At 43.6% G+C, this 12382-nt stretch overlaps 1 protein-coding gene across 3 annotated transcripts in view; it reads right to left on the bottom strand.

Moving 5' to 3' along the window:
- Positions 1-507: 507 nt before the first annotated feature.
- LOC140998444 (plasma membrane calcium-transporting ATPase 1-like) overlaps positions 508-12382 on the bottom strand; it is an 84347-nt gene continuing 72472 nt past the window's right edge. For all 3 annotated transcript variants that reach the window (XM_073468739.1, XM_073468738.1, XM_073468740.1), the window contains exon 21: positions 508-3837. In XM_073468739.1, coding sequence (XP_073324840.1) covers positions 3598-3837 — 240 coding nt within the window. In that variant the 3' untranslated portion in view covers positions 508-3597. The remainder of the gene's footprint in view (positions 3838-12382) is intronic.

Here is a 12382-nt window from a genome sequence, read left to right as displayed (position 1 = left end):
TTTTAAACTGAGACTGTGTCATAGCCAGTTAAAAGTTCCTTGTCGTACATAAAACACTGAAACTATGACGAATAAATCAACAGAAGAGCTCAAAGAGAGTTCACATTTCTTTTGGTGGCCCAGTGTTAGAGGAGGTCGTCATGGGATCAATCTTTTGATTAATTTCTAGCGACCCGAGACGAGCTGGCTCAAACTGTCCTCCAGTCCCAGAGACTTTACGCATGTTGGGTTCAGGTCTGAGTCAGAGGCTGAAAGAAACTCACTGCCTGGGCCGTCACTACTTTGATCCTCAGTTTTGGTCTCGAGGCGATCGGAGCTCGTTTTGTGACGAGGGCAGACGCGCCGCATCAAAAAGGAGGCGGAGCCTGAAGCGGGACACAGCTTTGATCCTCTATAAAGTCGTCAGCTCCGACACCAGTCAGTTGGAAAACAGCTTCGATCCACTCATTCAAAGAAATCAGTCTTAGTAGCTTCAAAGTACAGAAACAAAGAAACCCAGAGGTTGGATAAATAATTATACACTCCCATTTAATGTTTGATACAGTTAGCTGTATTCACGTTGCATTTGCTGAACTCTAATGGAGTTGGATAACTGCGTAATCACATAGCGTGTAGTGTATCACAACATCTTATATAAGGTGAATATACTCATGTAAAAGGGGGCTGATGGAACGAGATTGTTGAGATTCCAATTGAACGGCCAACAGGAAGTAAACAAGTCACTGCAGGTTTCTGAGCCCTAACATCAGGTGACCAAGACGACACACGTGGCATAAATATTTAGAGAGCTGTAAAAAGTCCACGTTAGATTCATCTCATTCATGTACTGTACTGTCACCAAACTCTTCAGCCTATACATATATATTCATATATCTCCAAAATATTAAAAAGTACTTAATATAAAAATACAGAAGAATTGTAAAAAATGAGCAAAACATTGAATTTTATATGAAAACCATGCAAGAAAGATTCCCCATTTAGTTAAATAGTAACTCTAAGATTCAGGAAAGCAAGGGAATGAAAGGGAAGTGGTCGGATGAGAGAAGCGCAGGCGAACTGCCACCCACTTGCTTTTCATGTAAACATTGTAGAGGTCCTTTAAACTTGGTTCGGCAGTGACGACTGAAGATTTTCTCCTTGCTTTTTGGTCATGTTTGGAGTAAAGGGCCGGGGAGGAGGATGGGGGGGGGGGGGAGTCGAGGGGTCGGGGGTGAGAAAGTCCAAAGGAAACCTCGATAACCATGAGATAAAAAACAATACAGACAACCTATAAAATATGGCTCTGAGTTACATAGAAAAAGCTCATCAGAGGGGAGGAAGAACCTAGTCATGACAAAAAGTTGGAAATATGGCAGTAGTAGCACATTACTTCGATAAGAACAGATGATTTAGTTTCTGTTCGTCAGAACTGACAAACGAGGGAACAAAAACATCAGAACTGGTACTAAGATTTGTCTCGAACACAGACAGACTGTCCAGATTCTGTTCAGACATCTATGAACTTCCTGTCTGTTGAACTGAACTGACTCATCGACACCGCAGTCATTCCCCTTTTAACAGTGTTAGTGTTCAGAACACAAGTTAAACTTTAGAGGGGGTGAGGTTACATAAAGTCAAACTAAAGACACGTGCACCAACAGATGTGAACTGGACGGTGCAAACTGAGACAAAGGCTCGTCCCTGGGACGTGAAATGAGGTGGATTAGAAACGCTGCTCTTTCATGCTGAAAGGACTCAGGTGACCATCTGATCAGGACCCCTCCCTGTGGACGTAATCTGCAGGGACTGTACGTCCTATCTGGTCTGGAAACCCCTCAGGATCCACCAGGACGAGCTTGATGTGTCTCTGGGGAGGAGACAAGGTAAACTGGGGCTATCTGTCTTAGTCTGGTCCACTGCAACCCAGATCTAAGTGTGTGGGAACTATTTATTTAGAAGAGGCAAATGGACAAATAGTTCTCACCCTGTGGCAGTACGGTTCAGTCTGGAGAGCCCAAACGACATTTTTCAGGTTCACGTGACATAAATTTGGTCATCTGTGAGGACGGCACAGTGGGGCAGTGGTTAGCGGGGGTCACCTCACAGTGTCACGGTCACAGGCTGTTTTTTTTTATTGGTTGGCAGACTTCGAGAGGGCGGGACTTAGCTAATATGAGCCTGTCCGAGGGGAGACGTCAGGGATGCAAAGAGAGCGAGAGGAAGAGGAAGGACGGTGAATGATTACCCTCATCCTTCAAGTATTTTGGTTCTGTGTTAACCAAAGTCAAAGTCAGTTTTCTTATTGTTGACAATAAAAGCATTCAGCGTACGCTCTGGCCTCATTTCATCAGCACGCTGGGGAAAACTCAGCACTTCTTAAGGAACCACAAGAACAGACTGTACTCGTCTACCAGCGTGTTGATGTGTGGAACGCGTGTGCAGACGGTCACAGGAGGAGTATTTCAGGGCTTTAACGTCCCTGCTGCGGTTCCCTCTCTGTGAGCTGATTGACGAGCCTGTCTCTGTCCCGTTGTGGTGACAGGATGTTCAGTCCTACAGTCAGGAAGTTAATGGAGCTCTGAACAGACGCTGCTGCAGACTAACACACATATGGTTGTCTAAACAGAATCCCAAATATTCATTCCTAAGTTATCATGCGACTCAACACGAATGAAACAAAACATGCATCCTACTAGAGGGGGGAACTTGAACCACACTCTTGTTTCCTATCGACACTGTGGACGTACTGGGGGGGGGAGGAGGGGCAGAGAGAACCAGAACCCTGACTGGATGAGTTGAGGTCAGAGCCCCGCAGAGCAAAGAGCGAGCGCTCTCTGAACGCCGCCATGTTGGATATTTTTGGGTCGTAAACATTCTGTCCTTCCACATGCAACACAGCAGCTAAAGAAAAACCAACACATACAGACACGATAAAGGGAAGAACATTTTTTTAACAGTTGAACCTTGAACACTGTAGTGTCACACGCACAAGACATTCTGTGGAGTTTGAATCAACCATCAATTAACAATCTTTAGAGGTTTTAAAAACAAACAAAATAAAAGATTACATTTTTGCATTTGCCTAAAAATCTTCTGAACACCAAAACCGGCTGTTAGCTGTGTAGAGGAGCGAAAGCGTTATGTACATGAGAATCACTGCACTCTTTGAAAAGTCCGGTGCCATTTTTGAGAGCGTTACGCAGGAATGAAGCGAGTACAGAACACAACATGCTGCTGCGAGTCCCGCAAAGATCGAACCCAACATCGTTTAAAAGCTTTTCAAAAGGATCATCAAGTAAAAAATATACATGAATGGACAACGACAGGCCTTCCACAGTGGAGACTCTGGACTCCACCCTCTACTGATACATGTGTGGTGGTGGAGGTGGTGGCGGTGGAAGGACAAACTTACAGGCAGAACGACGCCACAGTCAGTATGAAAAACACAACGTGGCAGGAATGACTGAAGGGGGGTGATGGCGATGTGAAGCATGTGTGTGTGCAGGATGAGGGGATGAGCAGAGCGATGACTTCCCTCCTCGGTGCGACAGTTCAGTTGGTGGGATGACAGATGATGCTGAGAAAGTGGAGGGAGGAGGAGGAGGAGGGAGGAGGAGCTCAGATGGATGACTCGCGGCTGTGTGGCAAGGCGCTGGGCGGCTCTCCTCCTCCCCCCGCCCCAGAGGAGGCGCCGGGGAGGGAGTCGATCTCGTCTCCAGTCTCCTCGGGGATGCGAGCCTCCTCCTCGGACAGGGGCACGAACTCGGGATGGACCATGAAATTGTGGATGGAGCTACGGGACTCTGGGCTCTCCAGCCCCTCGTACAGGGAGCTACGGAACGCGTTCACCACCTTAATCTGAAACAAAGAAAGAAAGAAAAACGTCAGAGGACGAGCTGATCAGCAACAACTTTATGACGGCGTGATGTCAAACAGGCAGCAGGGACTGATGGGACACATGGTGGTCGTGCATCTGAATCTGGGCGGGGAGGTGCAAAACCACAAAACACAACATCAAAAACAGGCCGGCTGGATGGAGAACAAAACAAAACCCACAACACATCAACACAAGGGTCAAAAAAAAGGTCGACATGATGTTGGATGCAGCTGAATGCAAGAAGACAAACTGCAACTAAAAGATCCACCAATGAATGTGGAGGAGCATCAAATCACAAATGCTACAGCGCACGCACGCACGCACGCACGCACGCACGCACGCACGCACGCACGCACGCACGCACGCACGCACGCACGCACGCACGCACGCACGCACGCACGCACGCACGCACGCACACACACACACACACACACACACACACACACACACACACACACACACACACACACACACACACACACACACACACACACACACACACACACACACACACACACACACACACACACACACACACACACACACACACACACACACACACACACACACACACACACACACACACACACACACACACACACACACACACACACACACACCTAAGATATGATTGTTTACTAAAGCATTAAGATTTCCCTTCATAGGAAGTAGAGCGCCTGAAGAAGTAGGCGAACACACCCAAATCAAAAGTGCTTTTTGTTTTGAATTTGATTTATATCTTGTGTAGTAAAGAATTATTTGGAGGTTGAACAATCAACCTTCCTCCGACCACTTAGTGATTTTCCACATTACCCAGAATACCCTAACATTTGTCTGACCTGAGCCTGAACCAATCTAAAGTAAAAATTCAGTCTGTGAGGACGCACTCTTCAGTCCTCAGAGGGGACGCGAGTCCTCTCAATGTGACTGTCGAGCCTCCCAACGCCGTGAACAGTGAAGATTAAGGTCTGGAGTTGAACCCCAGGCCTTTATTTGTCTGATCTGAAATGTGTCGTCAGTCTGTTCTTTGATCAGATATTTCCTGATTTAAGTCAAGACAAACTCTGTGAGAGGTACTGAACTACAGTGTTGGGAGACTGCGTCCCCCCGAGGTCTTCTCTGTGTTAATCGGTTTCTGCTAATTTGATTAGATCCAACTTTATTCAGGAATATTTCGGGGTGTAACGGTACATGTATTCGCCCCTAACTGTGGCGATACAGACCTCAAGGTTCAGTGTATGCAGTCATACAAAGATTACCTCTGAGTCAGTCACACTGTGGCCAGACTTTAACTGCTCTACAGCTGTACTGTACTCATACTGAACCGTGAAGCCAAAGCTGAGGTACACGCCGACTCTGACGTGTACAGTTACACATCATGTGATCACAATACAAAGTAAAACGTTAAAACACAGGGCCTTCTAATAAAGCAGGACCCGTCTTTGTTTATTTTGTACTTTAGTTATACAAATATGCAATAATTCAAATTCTGATGTATAAATAAATGTGTATAAATATCAAAAACCAACTGACATGCTGGATAACTGACTTTAGTAGCTACTCGGGGTCTGGGCCCTCTTTGCCAACTGGTAAATCTGCCTTGATGGTGTTAGCAGTCATATAGATTATACTCAAACGATACCCGGCCCAGTAAACAACACAACCACGCACACACACACACACACACACACTCGGGAAAAACAAACACATGCACACTGTTATAATCACATTCAGAGTCAGAATCATTTTGTCCTCTAGCTGCTCTCTTCTCTCCGACTTAAGTCGCTTCCTCTGCCATGAATCCACAGAGGCTGCAGCTGATCACACTGATTTATACGCACCAGCAGACACTCTTCATCATAATTAATAACCCTGCAGTTCAAAGCTCTCGATTACTGAAACACAGGAGAGCTGCAGGCTGAGCACTGCAGCTCAGAGCATACATGCAACCATCACACATGCACACGCACACACGCTCGCACACAAAGCTCACAAGTTAAAAAGCTCTTGGCTGTTAAACCATGAGAGACTTGCTGAGCCTGACAGATTTAACCCTGCTCAGGATTAACCCATAAAATTATCTTGGTGCCCAGGCTGTCGCCTCCGAGAAAGAGAAAAAAAATGCAACAAAGAAAATAGAGCAGGGATTTTTTCTCTCTCGGTCACGAATCAGAACGCTTCGCAGCTTTGTTCTCTTCTCATTGGCCACGTGTGCCAACAGTTGTGATCTTTCATCGACTCGTCAGGCAGCAAGTCACATCAGGGTTAATAGATGCGTGTTAAGAGTTTAAATCTCCACAACATGCAGGAGGAAAAGCAGCAGGCTGAGAGAAAGAACTGATGAAAGGTATTAAAAAGAAAGAGCAGAAAGAGATTAAAACGAAGGGGAAAAAGCCACAGCAGAAGGAGGAGGAAGCACATAGAAACAGGAACAGCGTGAGGTTGGAGATGGAAACTGATGACGCGATCAGAAACACGAGTCTGCAAGTTCATTTTTAGATCTTTTAGATGGTTTTCAGTCAAAGAATGAAGCTGGACATATTCTATATTTCTCTTTTTGTCAACACATATAATGAAAAGACCAAAAACTAATAATGTGTTAGTTTGTCTCTCAGTACTTTCACTTCCCTACCCTGTCGGCCCCAAGCCCGCTGAAGACATAAAGCTTTAAAAATGGCTCAGATGTATGATTTCATTTATAAAAAAGCCTCAGTAATGTTTTAAAACAACTGTGGATCTTACATTTCTGTTTTCGTATGCATTAAAAAACGATGTGTGTTAACTAGTGATCTTTAGTTGTGTCAGTAGGTGTCTTGCTGAACATTGAACAGCAGGCTAACAGTTTCCTTCAGCTTCCAGTCTTTATGCTAAGCTAGGCTAACCACACCCTGACTCAAGCTCCATACTTAACACAGAGACATGAGACTATCAACACATGCACCTTATCCCTGCTGTCCATATTTCTATTCTGCATTCTCTGTTTTTGTTTTTCTTTCCTTCTTCTTCTTCTTCTTCATATACGTTTTATTTACTAATAGCTATTTACCATTTCTCTAGTGGAGTCTCCAAGCAAAAGATTTTCATATGAGTGTACTTGAAAAACATCTTGAATGTTGACTGACATTCACCTTCTCATCTCACTTGCAGACAGAAAGAGAATGAATGTTTCCTGATATTTAATAGACAGTGAGATTAATGGAGCTTTGTTGGGTTTTCTCAAATAAAATTTGTGACATATTTGACATGAATGGTCTCAGCTCTTCACAGCTCAGCTTGGTGCGAGTATCCTCCGATTAAAGAAAAACATGACTAAATATCTTTTGACCTGCAATTTACCGAATAAAAAAACTAAAGGAAGTGAAGTGTTGAGCAGAAATGATTAAATAATAATCCTGATTCAGTATCTTTGCTGTTAAATGGTAGTTTCAATACTTTAATTTACTTTATGATATATTATATAATGTATAACACTACATCGGTTCCAGCTTTATGTAAATTACCATCTTGTTTTATAACAGCTCAGATTATATTCAGATATTTCACATTAGTTGAGGATGTGCAGACACCTGCTGATGACAGAAACAGTGTGTAGGATTTAGTGTTGGTGAGTCATGCAGCATTCAGTGTTTCATGCAGATCAAACAGAGAAAAGAGAGTCCAGCCGGGTGAAGCGAGGTGTTAGCTGGCCTCCCGTCACCGACTCACTGCCTGCAGTAGAGGAAGAAGCAGCAGCAGCTGGGGGCGGAGCCCCGGCCGAGTTGGTGAGAGAGGAGGAGGCGCTAAGCCCTACGTGGGTGGGGCTAGAGAGAGTTTTGGCTGCAGTGGCATCATTGTGCTGGCTGACGACGGACGGCTGGCGGCGCAGGGCACCGGGGACCGGCGCCTGGCCCGTCTGGAAGGTATAGACCACATCCATCTGAAGGAAGGACAGCCATAACATACTGTTAGATAGCAGAGAGACAGAGCAAGGAGACAGGACAGAAACAGGAAAGACTTCTGGAGAGGTTAGAAAGAGTTTTAAAGAAGCTTGATGGAAGAGTTTTTGGGTTTTGAAGGTTGGTTATTATATTTCATGTCTTAAGTGCAGCACAAACCAGACGGACAGAGGAAGTAGTTCAGATTCAGAAGCCAGGTTGTGTCGATCCAGAGAGTAAATGAGAGAACACTGATGCTATTCTGGAGGCGTGATGTATTAAATCAGGGCAGTAGTGAATCCTGATGAGCTGATGTGCATCAGCCATCGATGAAGCTCAGTGTTAACCAGATAAAATACCCAGATTAAGATCATGTGTCAATACTAGGTGAAGATGAAGTCATTCCAGATTTAAATAATGCTACATTTAGACATAAAGACAGTAAGAAAGACTCTTGTTTCTTTTAAAGGATAGTTAAAGGTCCAATGTGTAGGATTTGGTAGCATCTAGCAGTAAGTAATTCTAATTGCTATATTGTAGGCAACTGGATTTATTTCAGTTTCTTGAAGTTTCAGTTTCACCTCTCATCACAAGAGAACTGAAGAAGCCTCTTGGATAAGAGGTGAAATGTCTTTGAGAAACTGAAACAAGTCCAGTTGCCTGTGATACAGCACTTTTTAGACAACCCATTTTCCCATAGAATAACCTACACAGTAGTGATGTGTTCTGCAGCAGAGAGACATTAACATCAGATTGAAAGAAAGAAGGTACACAGAAGAACATGACACTGAGCAGAGACAAGAAGAAGTGGACGAGAAGTGAGGAGAAGAGGACAGTCTGAGAGCAAAACCATTGAGAGAGAGCTGTCACTTAGTAAAAGACAAAATGTGAAAGTCCAGAAGAAGCTCTTATAGAAGGAAGGGATGAAGGAAGAAACCGAACAATGAATAAAGAGCTTTTGAATCAGACTGAAAGCACTTTGAGAGAAGAAGACAGGAGGAAGAGGAGAAATTGTGTCACTTTGAATGACTGATAAAGTTTCGGCAGTGAGGTGCTGCTTGTACCAATTATTCCCCCACTGTGTTTGACTGTCGAGGCGTTGAGCGGCACAACGCTGCCCACCAGGATTAGAGAGGAGGAGGACAGGAAGAGGAGCGTGGAGAGATAAGAACCTAATTAGCTTGCAGCCTTTCGTTGCCTCCCCCTCGATCCTCCCATCCTCCCATCCCAGGAGGATGACAGACTGATATTACAGATACACAGACATGAACAGAGAGCAGAGAGCTTCCTCTTCTCTTTCCAGTGTGTCTGATATTTGGGAGAGAAGAGGTCAAGAGCTTTATTTCTGTTTCTGCTCGCATCACTTCCTTCTTTCATGGCGCCCTGCAGCTTGACGAAGTCACTAAGGTTATTTTCCGACACTCCACAAATCAGAATCAGGTTTCCACCCTAAGTGAAATCAAGCCTGCGTCCGCTTTCCATTTAGTAGCTTCTGATCATATCACATGATCCCAATCAGCAGATGGAGTTGCAACGTTGCAAAGGAATTGTAGATGTCTAAATTTACATTTTTTTCTGAGCACTTTCAGGACTTCATACAGCTCGTAAAGATTTTTCTTTTTACGGTTAAGAGTGAAATTTAAGGCTCGGCTTTTGAACTTGTAATAACTAACTTTTGGCCACTTGGAGGCAGCAGAAATGTGTTTGTGAACATGACATTGACATATTGTTTATGCATTTGGGAGTCAAGGAGCAACGTAATCATAAGTTATGGTAGGGCTGGGCAATTTGTTATCTTTTGTACGTGTTAAAGGCTGCATCACGGTAAAGTGATGTAATTTTCTGAACTAAGACCCATTACTGATGATTATTTAATTTAATTAATCGCATAGTTTTAATAATTTGTCAAAGTAACAGAAGTCATCCTTATAATATTGACAAAAATGAAAATTGGGAAATATTTGACTGCTGAATGCTCGACTATGTTCACAAGCAAGTCTCTGACTGTGTGTGTCAGGAACACACACAGTTTGTGTTTGGTGAGGAACAGGTAGAATAGAGTGGGTTCATAGAGCTTCTTCTCTGGAAACAGCTGCCTGCTGCGGCCGAAAATGACATTATGAGTGCATTGAAAATGAACCCAAACAGTTATGTTTCCATTCAGACAGCTTAACAATGAGCTGAAGCTCCACAAAGCCGAGCAGAGCTGCAGATTCAAGTAAAGCCTTATCCTCTGTAGGTTCATCATTACGAGCAAACCCTTTCATATTTTGTACATTGTTATAGCAGTTTGAAATTAAAAGTTAGTATGATTGTTGCAGAAACACAGTAAAGTATCAGAAAAGATAATTAATAGTTGTTTCTGGAAAGGTCACATTTGGAACAATATTAAAATGCCAGAAAAGTCTAATATTTCTGTCAGTTAGTTTGAGACGTTGAGAGTTTTCAGAGTCTGTGTGAAGAGGCAGAGAACAGAAAAACTCAAGAGGACAAAGCAGAGAAAGATATTTGTTATTATTAATTCAGACGTGTTCACCTTCCGGCAAAAATCTGAATAAGTTAGTCCACTGCTGACAGGAAAACACCTGACCTCTCTATCCGACTGTGTGTGTGTGTGTGTGTGTGTGTGTGTGTGTGTGTGAGTGTGTGTGTGTGTGAGTGCGAGCATGAGAGACGGGGAGAGAGAGAGAGAGAGCAGAACGTTGGCTGCTGTTACTGTAGGTGGGTGTTAGCATCAAGGCTAATGAACCCCATAGGGACAGAATGGGACTGCCTGTGGACATGCTAATGCTCAGTGAGTGCTGATCTATCCTGTAGGAGGATGTTAACACACACACACACGCACACACACACACACACACACGCACACGCACACACACACACACACACACACACACACACACACACACACACACACACACACACACACACGCACGCACACAGCGAAGTCCCAGACTGTGAGATGAGTCACAGGGGAAGAGCACCCTGTGAAGGTGCTGCTGTTTACCTCCGCTGAAGAATAAAAATATCCAATAAGCTTTTTGTCCCACGCTGGATGCCATCTTTAATTTCTGTGTTTTAATAAAGTGGTTATGTACTGAAGCTCTCTAGTGGAGTGTGAAATTAACTAGACAGCAGTTCAAGTGTGTGTGTGTGTGTCACAAAATCCTTTTCCTGTTCCAGAGTTCAGGAGTTTCCTATGCAACTATTCAAGAGTTAAAATTAGCAGAGTTTAGCTAAATGACTCCACACTAAAGTAATACCACATAATCCCAAATATGCATCAGGGTTTCATTCACATTTAAAGGGGGACATTTTATCTGAGTTTATGTATCAAGATTTACACATGTTGCTTTCTCTCTCTTGAGGACAGGAAAACCATTGTGCAGTCCATCATCATGTCAGTGCTCGACTTTGGAGACATCCTTGACTCTCACACTGCTCATTCCACCTTAAAACAACTTGATGCAGTTAACCGCTGAGCCCTGTGGTTCATTCATTGCATGATAGAGTGGGCTGGTCTTTATAGGCAACAGGAAGGGAACTACACACAGTCTGTTTTTTGTTTCTAAATGCCTCCTACTGAAGCTGCCTCAGTGGTTATAGTTTAATTTCTGTTCAAAATTAACACTACTGTTCATCAGAGCAGTTCCCAGGACTGTTCAACACCAATTACCCCAGTAAATAATGAACTTGGGAAGACTTCCTTCTGGTACCTGGCACCTTGTAAATGCAATGAATTATAAAGGATTTTAAAACTTGACAGTCTCATTGCATTAAATAATATAAATGTTGCATCGAATATCAGATCATTATAGAGATTTTTCTGATACCGTCTGTATGTGCTTATGAGTAATATAATGTGTTTTGTTGCGTGTCTCATCTCTTCTCCTGCTGTTTGGGATGAGGTTTGACAGCATTGTATCATGAACCTTTTTGAATCCCTTATCAAACCCCTCTGGTTTTCATTTATCATTTATTTACAAGCTGTTTTTATTTCAATCGGTATCTAACCCCAAAGAGAATCTGCTTTGCTGAAAGGTTGTAGGACTTTTATCACTGATCTGTCACATTCATTAATCATGACCCGTTTTTCTCTTTGCTCTGAGGGAAAACAGTGTTTGCTCCTCACTGGGGACCTGTGCCACAACTACAGAAGCTAAAGTATAAACAACACAGTGGCAATACATATGAACTCTACTTTAGCAGTGTAACAGGCTGAAACGGGGCACGAGGCAGATCCTTACTTTAACGCGATGGATGGTTGATAAATACTGTATGATAGTAATGTTTGATAATGTCACTCGACGTGAACATCTTCCCGCAAATACTGAATTTTGCAGGTTGACTCTGTACGAACTGTTTGTCATGTTCAGTCAGTCTTTCAAACGATTGAGTGATCAGTCTCGCTACGCCTCTGAGATGCTGTCTCGTCTGTTGTCTACCACCATGACAGACACAGGATGACACCAGCAGAGTGTTGACCTCAGTCTGTCGGGTCAGACTGTTATGGAGCTGTAATCATGTAGTCTGACTGCTGTTGCATCTGTGAAGATTGAAAATCCAAGCAGGAACATTTGTTGTAACTTTGACCTCTTGAGTTTTTAGGTTG

This window comes from Pagrus major, chromosome 6 (genome assembly GCF_040436345.1).
Source record: "Pagrus major chromosome 6, Pma_NU_1.0".
NCBI classification, from domain to species: domain Eukaryota; kingdom Metazoa; phylum Chordata; class Actinopteri; order Spariformes; family Sparidae; genus Pagrus; species Pagrus major.
The sequence above is the reverse complement of the archived record's forward strand: the minus strand, read 5'-3'. Positions and strand labels throughout refer to the sequence as shown.